The following is a 17,053-nucleotide window of genomic DNA, read 5'->3' as shown; positions in this document are numbered from 1 at the left end:
GAAAGAGGCGTCGCGGAGGGGCCTCGGGCGCCTCCCGTGGTGGATTGTGGGATTGCAGCGGCGCCCTTCCCACAGCCGCAGCTATAACCCTCCCTTCCTGCTCCTCCCTCCCACTCCCTGCCCGCCCGCCGGCCGGCCTGCCTCTCCTCTCTCCCTCTCTCCCTCTCTCTCACAGACTCTCCCCCCCCCACCCCCCGCCCCTCTCCTCCCCCGCCCTCTTCGCACCGCTCTGCTCCTCCCTCTTCTGCTCTCTCTCCTTCCTTCTCCGCCTCCTCAGCGCTCGGGCTAGAATATCTATGGGGCGAAACGTGATGCGATGAATCTGAGAGAGACCGAAACTGGGACGCGGAACGCGGCGGAAGCGGCGAGACGCCGGGGCCGGGTCATGGGGGCTTCGCCACAATAGAGGCGCCCCCTCCCCCTTCCGAGCGAACTCCCCCAAATCTTCTGGTCACAGGATGGCGACGGCGGCCCCGTCTCAGATCGAAGCCGGTGGGTAGCCTGGCCGTGCCAAGCGGGGGGGGGGGGGGGGCTCCGGGGCCGGGGGGCGGCGGCGGGGGGCTCGGGGTGTCCGCGGCTGGCTCTCCAACCGCTTCCCTCTCTTTCCCTTGCGCCCCCTCTGCAGAACTGTATTACCTGATCGCCAGGTTCCTGCAGTCCGGACCTTGCAATAAATCTGCTCAGGTGAGGAGGCGCCGGTTGGTTGGCAGCCCGTGGGGTGCCCGGGGTCGCGGTGGGTACCGAGGGTCGCCGGCGGCCCGGGGCGGCGCGAGAACGCGCTGCCGGCCTGGGTTCCCCAGAGCCGTTGCGGGTGGCGCCGCCGCCGCCGCCGTTAGGGTCCGGGGAAAGCGGCCGGGGCGGGATGGGGTTGGGACGCGGCGCGGGGCGCGGGGCGCAGGGCAGCGCGGGGTGGCGCGGCGTGGTGCGGGGCATGAAGCTGCCGCCGCCGCGCTCCGCTCCCTCACGCGCCCCGTTTCGGTGTTTTTTCGCTCCAGGTGCTAGTGGAGGAGCTGGAGGAGCATCAGGTACGACGCGGAGCGGGGAACCCGGGGAACCCCAGGGTGCGGGGGACCGGGGGAGCCGGGCAGGGGGAGGCGGGAGCGGGTTGGGCGGGGCTGGCCGGGCTCGAGACCCCCCGCCGCCGCCTTGTCACGAAAGTGAAGCCCGAGGAACTCCGTGCTCTGCCGCCGCGGCGGCGGCGGAGGCGCGGCGCGGCGGCCGCCGGGGCAGAGGACGGCGGTGCTGAAGCCGCGTCCCCGAGCGGGCCGGCCAGGTCACCGAGTCGGGATTGAAGGGCGGGAGGTAGCGGGGCCGGCCGGGCACGGGAGGCTCCCCCTGAGCGTCTGTCCCGTCCGGTCTCTTCTCCCGCCCCTTAGCTGATCCCGAGGCGCCTGGATTGGGAGGGAAGAGAGCATCAGAGAAGCTTCGAAGATTTGGTAAGTAAAGTTTGCTCCTCCAACTTACCCCAACTCTCGCTTGCCCTCCCGGGCACCCCCTAGGTCCCCCGCAGCTGCCCCCCGGGTGGCACGGGCCGGCACGCTCTGGCTCCGGCCCCGATCAACCTCTGCTCCACCCCGAACCTCGGGTTGCCCCTTCCCCCTGCTCGGTCTCCTTTCCCCCTCCTCCCACGCCTCCCCGACCTCCCCGGGAGGCTGAGAGAAGAAGCCGGCCTACGGGGCTCCCTCCCCTCCCCCTCCCCCGTTCCTGTGGTACGCCCCCCCCCCCAAGCTTTGTGTGAGGGCTCGGCCGGTTATGGGGGAGAACAGCCTCGGTTTCTCGAATGTGCTACCAACATTGGGGAAGGCCCTTTGTGGGGGGTGGGGGGATAAGGAGAAAAACTAGAGGGTTATCTCGGGGCACGTACCAAGGACTGACGCTGGCCAATGGCAGCGCTGGTAACATGCTCCAGTTTCGGATCAGTGGAAGAAAACTGTTTCCTGGTTGGCCCTGGCTTGAAATACGGGAACTGAGGCCAGCCTTTAGTCCCTTTGGACGAAGGTTGGGGGGGAGAGTGAGTCGAGTAAGTGGGGGGACAGTGAAGAGAGAGGGGAGGGAGGGGGTCGATAGCGACACAATTAAAAATACTAGGGCATAGGAGCAGTTCCTCCAAATTCTTCCTTTTAGAGGACTGACCACATTCTACAGATTTCTATGTGTTAAATCTGTTAGGAAAAGGAACTACTCAAATCATCTATAAATAATGCTTGCGTGACTATATTTCTCATCAAAATGGTAATGTGTTAGCTTTTTTGTGACTTGTCAAAACATGAATTTAGATTCCGAAGAAGATGGTATATGGCAAATGTAATTTAGATTTTGACAAAGGTCCAAATGTATTATTCTTCGTGTTGTTTCTCACAATCTGTTTTCCCGCTGTGCCATGTACCTATTTTGTTCCCGGTGGACAAGAAAAAGAGATTTCAATCTCCTTCTCCTGGTTTAACAAACTATCAATGTAGTACTTAGGGAGGGCAAGTGAGATAGTGGTGTCTATCAAGGTTTCAAAAATCAAAGTAATCTTTCAGTAAGATATAAATGAGGGGAAAGAAAGATGATCAATAAACAAAATCTCAAGGGGAGGTCAAGTAAGTCTGAAGTAGGAAGAAAAAGATGAGAACTTCGGTAGTTGCTGAAAGGAATTGTCCTTAGCTAAAAAATTGATAGAGAGCATATTCTCTCTCGAGCTATAATCATGAAGCTGTATCAACCATTTCCAAATATTTTGGCAGATTTTTTTTCTTGTAACTTTGAAGGTAAGAGATAGTAGTATTCCTTTTGATTGGCAAGTTCTACTTTTCAAGTCATTAAAATACAAAATTGAAAACTCTGAAGTGAAAGTTATTCACATTGAATAATTAGAAACAATTTTGTACATTCATAGTTCAGAGTTACTAAATTTTCAGTCTGACCTTTTTGTTCTGCTGAAGTCTTCTGCCAGAAAATTAACAAAGAAAAATTGCCTAGGAGTAATTTAGTATTTCAAAATTTTCATTTTTGTACCTTGCTTCTCAGTTATTTAGACTAGTTTTAGTGGTAGCTTTGAAGGTAGGTGATTTTTCATGTCAACATGAATTGAAAATATTTTTTGTTTAAAGTGTTTCTGATTGTCCCCGTTGGTCTTGAACATTTTCCTAAAATAGTTCAGTTTGAACTAGTAGTTTAGGACATTTTTTGTTAGCCATAACATTTTTTGAAGCTGATTCCACTTATGTCTTCCAAGGGGTATAAGGTAGGGCAGGGCTGGGACAAAATTTAAACAGGAATAAACTTCCCTGTCCCAGAAGGCCCGGTAGTATTAGTCAATTAGATTGCTGACTAATCCTTCATATGTGAGCAGTGATTTGAATGACATAGTACAAGGACGCATCAGACAATAGAACAGTTTTATTTTATCTGGAGTATTTTGTATACATTAATTTTTTTAAAAGATTTATTGGGAGGAGGAACTCCCAAAAAATCCAGTAGTAAAACACAAATGTGTAAAGAAGAGATCAAAGAATTTTCACCAAAAACTCAACATTCCTTCAGTAAAATTTGTGACATCTTGTTTGAAACAAAGCATATGACAGACCTTGTACATTCATTGTTCCCATTTCAACTATTTAACATGATTTGCTTATGAGACTACTGAAAGAAACATAATAGGATCATAGATTAAGAGCTGGAAGGAAACCCTTAGAGGTCACCAGCCTTCTCATTTTAGAGATAGGGGAACTAAAATCTGTAGAGCTTTAACTGACCTGCCCAAGGTTTCACAGAACTCAAACCCCAGCTTTCTGACCTCCATATAGCAGGTTTTACACTGTGCAAGGCTGCCAAGAGAACAGACTTCCTTTCCTCTGCTGCATTTATCTGTTCCATTGCTTTCTAGGTTTGTGGATCTGTAATAAGCAGCTAATTTAAAGTGTTTTTACTCCTTATTCGCCACTCAGGGAAGGCAGCGTAGTTTTTGCCAAGGTCATGCAAGAATAGACCTATCTGGGTCTGAAGTATCTATTTAAAAATAAGTCTATACCACAGGATGGATGTCAGGGCTCAGACAAGTAATAAAAATTTTGAAAGTAACTTTTAAAATAAATGTATTTTGTATTGAGAATCCTGGGTCTTGAGAAACGAGGCTCTTCTACCCATTAGAAAAATGTTTTGGAAACAGTGGTGATCATTTTATTTTGCAAGTTTCATGCAGGCAGCTTTATTTGTGGACTTGCTGCTCCTTTGACAACGTAAAGGAAAGTTGTGTTTTTTTTGTTTTTTTTTTTTGGAGAAGTATCATCAGATAGATAATTTAAAATAGTTCTAGAGAAAAGCCATAGATTTTATTTGGGAACACTGAAGGCAAAGGAAGTTACCTGGTGATACCAAAAATAATTTTTAAAAGGTTATTTTTTTTATTTTTTAAAAAAAGTAAGATTAGCAAATACAGGTTTAAAAATACTATTTTAAAAAATCTTAACATCTTAGAGATTTTTAATCTATCAGTTACAAGCGAATAACACGAGGAGTTTGGACAGTAAATGGCAGATTTGCTGTGCTATGTTGGAATATTTGCATTTATTCAGCATCAATTGATTTTCATTATTTGGATGGAGGTAAATGCATGGCTCTAATTTTATGTCAGTAAGGAATCATAGCAGGGTTACAGAGGTTTATTTCTTCCCTGCCCTCAGGCTGTTTGTTCATACAGCCTTAGAATAAACTTGCAAAGACTACCATGTAGTTACTAACACATCTGAATTCTAGACTGTGTGCTTGTAAACACTTTTTTTTTTACTCTGTTTAGCTTAAGTTGTTACCTTCGGCTCATTGTTTTTGTAGAACAAGCATGTGATAGTCAAGAGTGGGGTAGGTTAAGAAACACTTTAAGCTGTGTATTTTCTTAACTACGATGTGTACACACAGTTGTAGTGAGAGAGAACTGTGTGTTTTTCTGGGGACTGCATTACGCTAGAACAAAAAAGACCTGCATGAGCTGTCAGTTTGGCCATGAGTGGCATAGAACAATAACCCATTGGGTGGAGTGGTAAGGCCCAGGCTGAGGCCTGTAAGCATTGTGACATGCAGTGCAGTGCTGCACGGCTCATGTTCCTTCTTACTAACTTGCTGGATTTACATGTAGGCACATGCTTTCTATGGTACTTTGCCTTCAGCTTTGTTAGATCTGTTCTTGAAGATTTTTGGATGTATGATATCTTTGGCCGATGACCAACCTATTTTTAAAGGTCTTAGGCTTGTACCATCATAGGATTATAGGATTAGAGCAGCACTCCCCCATCATCTAGTCCAACACCATCATTGGACAGGTGAGTAAACTGAGGCCCAGAAAAGTGATTCTTCTAACATCACACAGATTAAAAAATATCAGAGCACTGAAGTTTGAATCTGATTTAGGATTAAGCTTGACTCCAAGATTCAGTACTATTATTATGATGGCTTTCTAAGAGCTATTCTTAGTCTTTAAAAAAAAAAAAAAGGACAAACCCCAACCAACCCCTTACCCTGCCATTTCGTGATAAAAGTTCAGTCTTTTTGGTCTTAGGCATAGGTAATGGAATCAAATTTCCATAGGATTCCAGTGTACTGATCTTTTCTGAGATGCTGCCCCTTACTGCTCATTTCTCCCTTCCCAATATTGCTTGTCTCCTCCCCACATGTCCCACTCCTACTTGTGGGGATACAATATAGTGGTGTGAAAAGAGGCCTGCCTTTCTGTTTGGGAACACAAGATGTGGCTTTGAATCCTGTTTCAAGGTTACCTAGTTGACCTTGAGTAAGTTACTTCTCTGTGAGCCCTCTTCATCTCTTAAGGTGATGAGTTTTTGGAATAGATGACCTTTAGGACTCTTTTCTAATCTAAAGTGCTCTTCTCTCAAGGTGTGTTGTAGCCTTAGGGGTCCAAAGGCCAGCAGACCACCGAAATCTGAGGCCTGATTCTGTCATCTCAGGACTAGTCTTTTAGGGGTTGGGCCCAATAACTCCAGAGGATGTTCTGTAATGATAACTCAGTGCCTTAGTACTTTGAAAGAGCTTCAAGGTTCACAGCAGTCCTGTGATTAAAGTTTTGGAAGAATCCTCCCCATTTTGCTGATTAGAAATTGAAGTCCTGCAGAATGAAATGATTTTCCCTGAAGTATGTGACTACTCAGTTTCAGGGTCAAGATTTCTGCTCAAGTCTCCTTTGCCCTGGCTCCACAGTCACAGGTCCCTGATGTTTTAATGTTGTGTTAACCTCAGACTGCTGACCAGGACTTTAAAATCATAGTGGGGTGAGCCAGTGGTCTAGTTGGTCTCACAGAAAAGAAACAAGTGGTGCTATCAGCTTATCTGTCACATCTAAGGACTAAAGAATAAATACTCTCTTGGGACGCTTTGTCTCCATTTGTAAGCTCCCTCAGATTGAGAGGAAATTCTAATGTCACCAAAGGAGATTGAGAGTATCTTTTTGTTATTGTTGCAGTGGAAGTTCCCAACTATTTCCTACCTCTTTCCTGATTGCACGCTAGACAAGGCCACCATTTGACACATCTACAGATACAGATATATGTAAAACTATACTATATGTACTTCTGTTTAGCAGTTCTTTCTTCTTCAGTCCCTTTGTAGTTGATTTGATAATATTCTGATAATGCTCAGAATAACTTACTCTTTCAAGTTGATATCTTAAATGTAGTTTTAGAAGGGAGGGATGTTAGAATCCAATCCCCTGAGCCTACACAGGCCTGGAAAGATGAAAAGTGGCTGAGGGAGGGAGGAGTCCTCTGGTTGCAAATCTAGGACCATTTCCACTAGACCATGGTACCTACCTAGTCTAGTCCCTTACCAATAGTATTTATCTACAGACAGTATTGATTTGATTTTCTTAGCTCTATGAGTACTATTATACAGTTGTTTATTGGTATATGATTCCTTTCTAGTGAGCCTTTTAGAACAGGTGGCCGGCTCAATTTTATGAGTTCCCTGGATGATATGGTGCTTGGTCATTGGCTCACCAAATGTTTAATTGTCTTCCACCTTCCCCTGGGTTTCTTTGATTTTCCCCATCCCTAGAAAAGTTTCTTTAAATTGGAAAAATAAATAACAGTTGAGAAGCCAGTGAAGATGGCTTTTCGCATTTCAGAGGTGAGCAATAAGATGATGTATTGCTCCAAGTAACAGGAGTAGTGGGCACCACTTCGGAGCTGATTTTTCTCTCTTCCCCATGCATTTTTCTGTGACTGCCCTTGCTTGCTTCATCTTGTGTTTTCTTTCTCCCTTTTGTATGTTTAAATTAATCTTAGTTAAATACTCTTTTTTTTAGCAGAAAAATTTCTCAAGTTTTTTCTTAAATCAGTACAAGAAATTAAAATTAGGTTAGTTTAACCTTTCTGCCCCCAGTAGGTTAGCTGTTTATGTTCTTGTAGTTTGATTTTTTTCTTCCTTGTAGGAACTTTTGCCAAGGGCTCCCTTTTATGGGGTGTGTCCAGGAGTTTCACTCTATCTTGAGATGCCATTAGTGTTACTGAAGGCTTTTAAGGACCATCTTGGAATGTTTGTTAAAATCCCTAACTTCATCCTGTTATCTGCAGCTTGGTAGCCCGATTAAAAAAAGGGGATCCTGCATGGCTGCTGAACTCTCTACTGCCTGACAATTCCCAATGGATTATTACCAGAGGGAGCATCTAAGTAAATGCTTTGTGTGGCGAGTGCTCCAATCAACCCATCTTCCCTTTCCCCCCTCCCAAAAAAAGAAAAGCTGGTCATTTTCCATGATTCTGATGGGTTATGCATGTAGGAAGTACTTCGTGGCTTTTCTTCTTAGGTCAGCCAGCAATTTTCAAGGAAGCTTAAAAATCTAGAGTTACTTTGCGATGACTGACTTATCTTAAAATTCACCATCTTAGAAAGCTAAAATAATATAAAGACTAGTTTAATGGTTGGAGAGGCAGCAAGATTTCTTGGAAAGAGTAATGAGAAGACCTGGGTTCAAATCTCTGCTCTGAGGGAAGTGACTTTGAGGAAGACCTTTAACCTCTCAGTCCCAGAGTAGATAAATTCCATTCCAGCACCAAATCCAGTTACTCGATGGGAGTCTTCAGAACTGGGCAAGTCTGGGTTCTTCCACTTGACAAATCACCTTTCAGAGCATCTGTTTCTCTCCTAAATAGGGATCATTTGTGAAGTTAGGAACCTCAAATGAGAGGGTAACACCTAGGTCTTGATGGAGCCTCTGCTTTAGTTTTGTCTCCAAAATTTGCCTAGAAACCTGTTCTTATAGGTGGTGGAACAAAAATGAAACCTTGTTAAGTAGGCATGTTATAGTATTCTACTTTGGTTATACATGCTGTTTTTCCACTTGCAGATCTCAAAGCTCTTAACCTGAATCTGTGAATTGGAGTTTTTCAAAGAGGAACTAGTAGGGCTAAATGACTGATCCCTTCAAATTTATTTTAAGCAATAACTGTTTTTAATTAGTATTTGACCGATTTTCTTCTTCCCCTTCTCCCTCCTCTCTCCTCCCCTCCATTGTGATTTGGATTCACGGAGGAAACCAGATGTCAGTTTACAGCCAGACAAAACTAAGAGGGACTCAGAATTGATAGCTGGAAGGAACCGTGCTTAAATACTACTCAGTCTGATCCCTTCTTTTTATATATGAGAAAGTGGTAGCCCAGTGAGGTAAAGGGGTTTGATTAAAGTCACATAGCTAAGATGTGGCAGAGTTCCTGAGATTTGAACTGAAGTCTTCTAAGTATTTGAATACACTGTCACTAGCCCTGGGCAGAGGGATGTCCCTCACAATTTTTCAATACAGGCTAAGGCTAGATTCTTGAAGAAAAAGAATGCTTTTTCCCACTCTACTGAAGTCCAGCTCCCCTACTATTCAGGAAAGTGTTCCTGTGGTTCCTTGCTCAAGTCAAATCATCAGTCATTTGGTACAAGCCAGACCCTGCTAAGCTCCGGGGGTACAAAGATTATCTTGGGTAGAGATGAGTTGATACATCTAAATAAAATGCATACAGTTAACAATTGGAAGTGTGATTTAAAAGACAAATCAATTGGATCAGTATTGATGTCCAAATTTGTTCATTTAAATTCCTGAATTGTTAGCTTCAGTCAAATTATATCATTTTACTCATTGCTATAAATTCCTTATTTCAAAATGTTTTCTTCTTCATTAGAAAGCATTTAAATACAATATTTTAAAAGTTTTTTTTGCTAACTACAAAACATTTCTATGTTTGATTGTTGCTGTTTTAGGTGACAGCCAATGCACACATTCCTCCAGACTACCTCCTTAAAATTTGTGAGCGGATTGGTCCACTCTTGGACAGAGAGATACCTCAGAGTGTTCCTGGGGTACAGACTTTGCTAGGTGTTGGCCGGCAATCTTTGTTGAGAGAGGCAAAAGGTAAGAAGGCTTGCCTAGCCTCTGGGAGTGACAGGTGGATAGAAGGGTGGGAGAATGTGAAAACTGATGATGACTTGGGAGATAAATGGCCTGTCTCATTGATATTCTTGGGTACCTGGATAATGCAGAGAAGCGCTTTGGTTAGTTAGCTAGTACAACTAGTTTTGAGCATGAGAAAGTAAGGAGTATGTGGACTTTGCAGACAGAAGTGTGATATCTCCTAACTCTGAGGAGGGACATCTCAGTGGCAGAAGGTGGCCTTACCTCCAGTAGCAAAGCTTCAAACCTCTCATGGTGAATGCCTCTGCTCTGACTCTGCTTGGCCTGTGACTGACTAGTATTTATTTCTGATCCCAATGTGGTGAAATTAGCAGTTTCTCAGAAATTTTAGATGCTTTAAGGTAAGTACAGATATACTTAGAGTTTTAGATTTCAGCCAGTAAACATTTATTAAGTGGCCTTTAGGTACCAGGTACTGGGGATGCAAAAAGAGAGACAAAGCATTTCATTTTAAAGAGCCAAGTTACCTGTTGTTGCCGTCTCGTAGTGAAAATTCAGATGCTAAAGCCCTGGACTAAATGTTGATCTCTTTGCAGACTGTAAGAGTGCATTATGGAACGGATCTGCTTTTGCAGCTCTCCACCGTGGCCGACCTCCAGAGCTACCTGCAGACTACATGAGAGCCCCCAATGTTGGTAAGTGCTGAATGTGAAAGAGCCATTTTCTGTCTTCCTTGTGAATCTCAATTAAGTTAGAAGAATTACATTGACCATAGAGACAAACTGCTGGTATTTTCAGTTTTCCTAGTATATCTTCCCATTCTCAAAGCTTTTACCAGCAAAGTTCAGTGGTGCTGTTTTCAACATAACATTTGTTAGGTGCCTGTGTGGAAGGTGGCCCGTGTGGCTCTGGGGTTACAAACAATGAAACTCCCTTGCCCTCAGAGCTCACGTTCTATGGGGGAATTGAGTCATTCTCAGTTGAAGCACTTTCTTTTTCAGATATGCGTGTGTGAAACGTGGATGTTGGTTTAACTACTTATTTATGCATAGAAATTCCATTGAAATACAGAAAATGAAAGTGCATTCGGTCCCTAGCTTTCTTTACTAAACATATTCTTTTTTGGTTGTTTGTTTAAAGGATTGCCTACCACTGCTAAATTGTTTTTACAAGTAGTAAATGAAGCAAAAAGTTGTGAAAATTTAGGAAATGGTCATTTTGGTTTAGGTTGGTTCCTAGAAGTTTGAGCAGCTCTAGTGTCCTTTTGTCTAGGAAGTCAGATTTTACAAGTTAACTTCTATATGTGTATGTGTAGACTATAGTCTCCTGTCATTTTGCGAGTGAGAACTTTTTTATGTGTGGGTGAATAAACAGTTTCTAAGTGTTGCTCATTCATTGATCAGTTTTTATTTAGTTTTGGACTTGGTACAGAGCATTTGATTTGTAGTTAAACAGATGTCTATATATGCTACCGAACCTCATCCTCTCAGCAATCTAGAATTCTTATTTCAATGTTGCCACCTGAGGGTGCAGAAAAGCCTGGCTTATCTTTGGAAGGTTTTGTCCCCCCCCCCCCTTTTCCCTTTTCCCCCTGTTTTTCCTACTGGTACCTTTTTTTGCTTACTGTGTCCATTTTAGGACCTCACATACACAGATGGTTCTGTTCTACAGCTAACTTTCCTACTGTGTGATGAAACTTGGATGTAAAAACTGTATATAGTTGAGGTGTGTCACAAATACAGTTAGCTGTAGCCAGCCTTGAAGGAGTGTTAGAGTAGTAACAGGTGTTTCCTGTTGTCAGCAGGTGGGCTCTCCTCCCTTCTCCTCACTCCCCAGGCTTTTGGCTAATCAAATCTATCGAAACCCTCCCAGGCTAGTGGCTTTGTCTTTTCTCTCTGACCTGTGACATTGACCCCAATCTTCACAGCTAACTAGCTTCTCTCAATGTGTCATAATTGATTCTCTTATCTCCTGTTTTCTTTTCTAGCAAGCTTTGACACCCTACTCCTTTCCTCCCCCTCCCCCCAACACACACCTGTACTTCCAGAGTCACCATTTTTCATGTATTTATTTTGTATAAGCTCCATACTCAGAATCAGTACTAGAGCCTCGGTTTTAAGAAGAAAGGTTTGACTTAAGATATATTTATACCATCTTCCCACCTTGAGCACATTACCAGTGGTTTAAAGTTATGCCCTCCTCTCAGCCACAGGTTCCAAGAGGAAACTGCCCTACCTTACCTTTCTCAAATATTCTTTGGGTCACCAAGAGAAGATCCATTTATTTTATATTTGATAAAGATAAGGGGGTCCTTTTAGAAAATTTGGTTTGGGCAAAAGTTTTATCTTGTGACTCTGGGTAGTGTATTCATTTTTGAGGGGGAAGGAATATTTTCTTAATATCTTTCCTAATGCCATTTACCCATTTAACTTTCCTGGTAGTATTGAAAGGGAAAGTCTGGCTTAGAATCTACAGTTAGAAAGAATGTTAGGGTCTATTTAGTCTCCATTTTACAGATGTGGAAATTGCAGTCTGAAGAGGCATTGATGACCCCATCCTAATTAGGAGTCCATTTTGGGGGGGACCTCCCTACCAATTTCCTAGCTTTCTGGAAGTCTGAGTTGCCCAATGAGAGAACCCTGGTGGGACCACTGGGAATGAGCAGCTGTACCACAATCATGAATTTTGGGAGGACCTAGCCACTCTCTTCAGGCATCTCTAGTTCCCTGTGGGCAGATCTATTTGTGTACTCATCCTTTCCCTTCGAATGTGAGCTGGTAGGTTTTAAAGAGGTAAATTTAGGACTAACAACCATTGGTGCCGCAGATCAGTTTATAGAACTTGCTGCTTGAGATATAGCATAGGCTAGAAATATAGAGCAGTTCCCAGAATAGTAAGGTTTATCAGGGAAATGGGTTGATTGAACTAATCCTTAATCACCTCTTTGCATAATGGGTTCCTTGGTGCCACTGACTGAACAAGATGATGTCAGATGGATAAGGGATGGAAGTTTGTCTGGCCGTTATTTTCTTTCTTCTCTCCTCCAGGGTAGCCAGTCTGACTCTGGGAATTCCTGAGTGTCACTGAAAAGACTAGCAAAAATATCCCCAGTTTTAATAAGTTATTATACTGAACAGAGCTAATACATACCTTCTTCATCCCTTTATTGCTTAACACTTAATGTACATTGTCAGGTAATTTTCACGGTAACCCTTTGAAGTCTATATTTTAAGGAGTGTCACCATTTTATGGATGAAGAAATGAAGGGCTCGAAGTAATAGTGAGTTGCCCAAGATTCCAGAGTTAGTAAATGAATGGCAAGGCCAGGATTCAGACTCAGGGTTTTTGATAGGAAGTATATTCCATTACACTGTGATCATTTGTGAATTTGCGTTTGTTTCAACTTAACAAAGAAGTGCCTATTATGTATGTCAATACAATCGGGATGTTTTCTTCCTTTTTCTATATTGTTCTCCTTTTCATTCTGTTTCTGATATCTGAATCTGACATAGCTATTTCTCTCTCAGAGTCCTCCTGGTTTTACACAGTAAACTTAAGTTCCTGCCTGAGTTCTCAGACTTTGGTTGACGTCTCATGGAAGTCTTTCTGAAATGTTGTGGCAAACATTGATGTTCTTCTCATGCTTTTAGGAGCCTGCCCCGTTGATTGCAGAGGGGTGGGGCTGTTTGACATGTGATTTAGGCAAGCATAATGCGATTTCTTTTAGTTCATAGTAATCTGAATAACTCATAAAAGGAACACAATATAGGCAATTAATTTAAGGTTGTCTTCCTTTGTAATTTTGTACCAGATAAAACCTCAAACAGGATTTACCTAGCAAAGTAAGCAAAACCAACAGGAAATCCCTTTTTAAATTTACAATTCTGGGCAGATTTCCCACTGTTGCCCACAGCTCATCCAAGCTACCATAAAAGAACACCATAAAAGTGGCTAATTTTAACATTAGTCTGAGCAAAGTGTAATTATTAGGAAGGTAAATCTACTTTGAAAAGTCACCTAATGCATCATTCCCAAGCTAAAAATGAGCAACCTTTGAGATGATCTGCTTGGATGGTGATTCACCTCTCAGCCATAGCCAATGCCATGAGCACTCCACACTCCCCTAACCAAACGAAATGGTATTTATGGAGACTCCTTTACATTATCCTTTATTCTGCTGTATGTATTCAGAACCACTGCCCCACATTTTTTGGAGTGATAAATTTAAACGACGGACTTCAGGATAGACTGGAAAGGTAAATTGCTTCCCAAGTCTTTGTTCTACACTGACCGACTGATGGCTTGCTAGGATCACTTTTTATGAAATTAATTTTTGAAGTATTGCCTTTTTTTCTTAAACATTCCTGTGTGTTTTTAATCTTTTTTTTTTTTTAAGGATCACATTGCACCCAGTCTTTGCTTGCAAAAATTTTAAGTGGTGACCTTACCTGTATTGCCCATTGTGATGGATTCTGTATTCTACTGTTCCCCTAGTCAAGGTAGTTAAGAATATTAATTATCTCTTCACTGAATGGGGGAGCAGTCCCTGATCTCCAGTTTTGTTTCCTGTTTGCTTCTATTTTTGCACCTTATTAGCCTAGGCCTCCCATATTTCAAGACCTGGTGTCACAGGTGTGGGTGTTTCTGGTGCCAGTGTATCTCACGGCCCCTCCCATGCCTCAGTGGGAAGACAGTTCCTCTCTTTTTGGATCAACCCTCTGGTCAATTTGGCCAGTCTAGTCCTCCGGCACAGGCATTTCCTGATTGCCGACCCTCACCCAACGCCTTCCCAGCTGTCTTAAAGAAGTCACATTTATGCTTTCATGGTTTGATGAGGGAAGTTGGGAATATAAATAAAAATGGATAAAAGGATCCAATTGAACCTCAAGAGCATGTTTTTTATAATTTTAAAATGATTGCAGGATTAAGCTGTCGTCATGCCGTTTCATTAGCTAGCTCTGCGTCATATTTGATTGATCATATTGTCTTTGCATCGTGGCAAAACCATATCAAAGTAAACAAATTGAACCAAATTACAAAGTTTTGATACTTGTCCCACTGAGGCCCCAGCCATGTAGAATTAGAATTTCTAGTATTCATTGCAATCTTGCAGGAGTAGCCTCACTAAGTTTTGTTATTGCTTTGTTATTTACGTTGAAAATGTTAGTACTTTATAGAATTGAAAAGCGTCTGTTTTAGTTGGCAATTAAACATCCTGACTTTTGGCCAAGTGATCAGCTTGGAAGTCATTGAAGGGAACACAAATTATAGTCCTTTAGGATTATATTTATTCAGATCAATCAGCATCATAGTTAATGTGGATAATGAAAAGTTTTATGAAAACACATTTTCTTCTATGAACAAAAGTAGTGTTTCCCTAAATGCCGTCTCTGCCCAAGCCAGCTGGGTTAGCCTGTCCCTTCTGCTCTGGGGCCAGCTTGAATGACACCGGGCAGCAGATGGGCTTGCTTGTTCTTCTAGCTCTATCATGGGTGTAATGCAGAAGTCTGCTTTAAGCCCACTTTCTTTTCTCTTCATACCACGGACAGATAAGACAGCAAGGTCTTCTAATTTGCATGGTAGCCCTGTAATACAGTATACAACTCAGACGTTCATTCAGAAAGCAAATTAATATTTACATCTAGCTATAAAGTTCCCGCTAGCGGTGTTTGACTGTTTATTAATATGGCAAACATATGTCAGAAGTTGCTGCTGAGGCAGAACATCTCTCTTTTCATGTACAGGTAAACTTAGATGAATTTGTATGTAGCTCAGGTCTCTTACCCACAAGTCAATCTTCTGTAAAGGATTTCTCTTGGCACCTGCCTTTATTTTTGCACTCACATAATAGTGCATGAAACAAGTTGCTTTTTCAGTCATCACTTTCATGCTTGTTGTAAGGATTGCCTATCATACCACACCTGCAAGTAATTAGAATATAAATTCAGAGAATCTTTTCTTTATGCCAATAAATATTAAATGGTGGTGCTTTAATTGCTCCCACATGGAAATCCAAGCTATTCTTTTAAAAGATAACTATAAGAGTTAAACCAACTCTCTTCTAAGAGTCTACCCTATATTCTTATTTCTGAAATGATTGTACCTGGCTTAAAACTGAAATAGCACATTGGTCTTAATTAAGCTATACACTTAAAATGACAGTTTTGGATAGGAAAAATATGAGTATAAATTGAAAGATTACCCATTATAGGTTGTATTTAAGTTTTATATGAGCCAGGTTTTGGGTAGGGGGAAAACAGGGCTCCAATTTATACCAGTACATTAATTGTAATATTTTGATTGAAATGAAACAAACTAGTGGTTTTTTTAAAAAAATAAGCAAATCCCTTTTAACCGTTGGAAAATTATTACTTGGTAATGGGGGACAGGATAGGATGGAGGGAAATATAGTTAGTCCTATACAACACAACTATTATGGAAGTCATTTGCAAAACTACACAGATTTGGCCTATATTGAATTGCTTGCCTTCCAAAGGGAAGGGGTGGAGAGGGAGGGAGGTAAAGAAGTTGGAACTCAAAGTGTTAGGATCAACTGTCGAGTAATGTTCTTGCCACTAGGAAATAAGAAATACAGGTAAAGGGGTATAGAAAGCTATCTGGCCCTACAGGACAAAAGAGAAGATGGAGACAAGGGCAGAGAGGGATGATAGAAGAGAGAGCAGATTGGTCATAGGGGCAATTAGAATGCTTGGTGTTTGGGGGGGAGGGGATAAAAGGGGAGAAAATTTGTAACCCAAAATTTTGTGAAAATGAATGTTAAAAGTTAAATTAAAAAAAAAAAAAGAAAATTATGACTTGGAATTTTTCAACTTAACAAGTATCAAATAGAATGAGCATTTCCATGTACAGAGCAGCACAGAAAAAGAGGGTGGCACTTGTAGCCATGAGTGTACCATGTGTCCATGGCTTGCTTCTGCCTACAGGTAATACAACAAATGCATATTATTTTCAGTTTATTTAAATAAGGTGCTCTTTGTGTTTTTAGCCCTACTATAATTTTCTTTGTGTATTTTTTGTCTCTCTGTTGTTATACTTGAGGGGGGCCCGTGTGAGTGTGTGCACTAAAAATGGAGAGTATGGTAACAACTTCATTAGCACACAGTTTCTCTGGAACATAGCTGTTGCAGAATGACGGCTATATATGTCTTCCTTCTGATTTGCCTGTAGTTCTCTTAGTTTTTTACCTTGTGAGTTTGATCAAGAGAGGATGATTATCCTCTACTCATAGCTTTGCTTAAATCTTGTTACATGCTATGAGGTTGGCCTCACTTGGAGCAGAAGGAGAGGGCTCCAGCACCGTGGTGTCAGACTGAAAGAGATTCCTGCTGGCCACGTGTTGACTTAGAAAACCACAAATCAACATTATGCTGTATTGTATTTTTTTTTTATTTTGTTCAGCATTTCCCAATTACATTTTAATCTGGTTTGGCCCCTCTTGGGATTTCTGCTGTAGATGATGTAGATAAGGCAAGCACTGAAATATTAAGGGTGACTTTTTAAAAATTATTTTAAGAGTATGTTTGATTAATGATTTTGTTTAAATGCCCCAGTCATGGGGGGTGGAGGTAGGGTTGGGGGCGTCTTTTCCTCTTACCCATGTCCAGATTGAACTTACCTTTGTGACAAAGTATAAATATCTGATAATGG

At 42.3% G+C, this 17,053-nt stretch overlaps 1 protein-coding gene across 7 annotated transcripts in view; it reads left to right on the top strand.

Annotated features, from left to right (window-relative positions):
* The first annotated feature begins 202 nt into the window (after positions 1–202).
* The window catches only part of BRWD3 (bromodomain and WD repeat domain containing 3), a 125,966-nt gene continuing 109,115 nt past the window's right edge, over positions 203–17,053 (top strand). For all 7 annotated transcript variants that reach the window (XM_072627018.1, XM_072627017.1, XM_072627013.1 and 4 more), the window contains exons 1-6: positions 203–492; positions 626–684; positions 996–1,025; positions 1,377–1,436; positions 9,235–9,385; positions 9,982–10,080. In XM_072627018.1, coding sequence (XP_072483119.1) covers positions 459–492; positions 626–684; positions 996–1,025; positions 1,377–1,436; positions 9,235–9,385; positions 9,982–10,080 — 433 coding nt within the window. In that variant the 5' untranslated portion in view covers positions 203–458. The remainder of the gene's footprint in view (positions 493–625; positions 685–995; positions 1,026–1,376; positions 1,437–9,234; positions 9,386–9,981; positions 10,081–17,053) is intronic.

The sequence above is a fragment of the Notamacropus eugenii genome, chromosome X (genome assembly GCF_028372415.1).
Source record: "Notamacropus eugenii isolate mMacEug1 chromosome X, mMacEug1.pri_v2, whole genome shotgun sequence".
Taxonomy (NCBI): domain Eukaryota; kingdom Metazoa; phylum Chordata; class Mammalia; order Diprotodontia; family Macropodidae; genus Notamacropus; species Notamacropus eugenii.
Note: the sequence above shows the minus strand (reverse complement) of the source record. Positions and strands in the feature narration are given on the sequence as shown.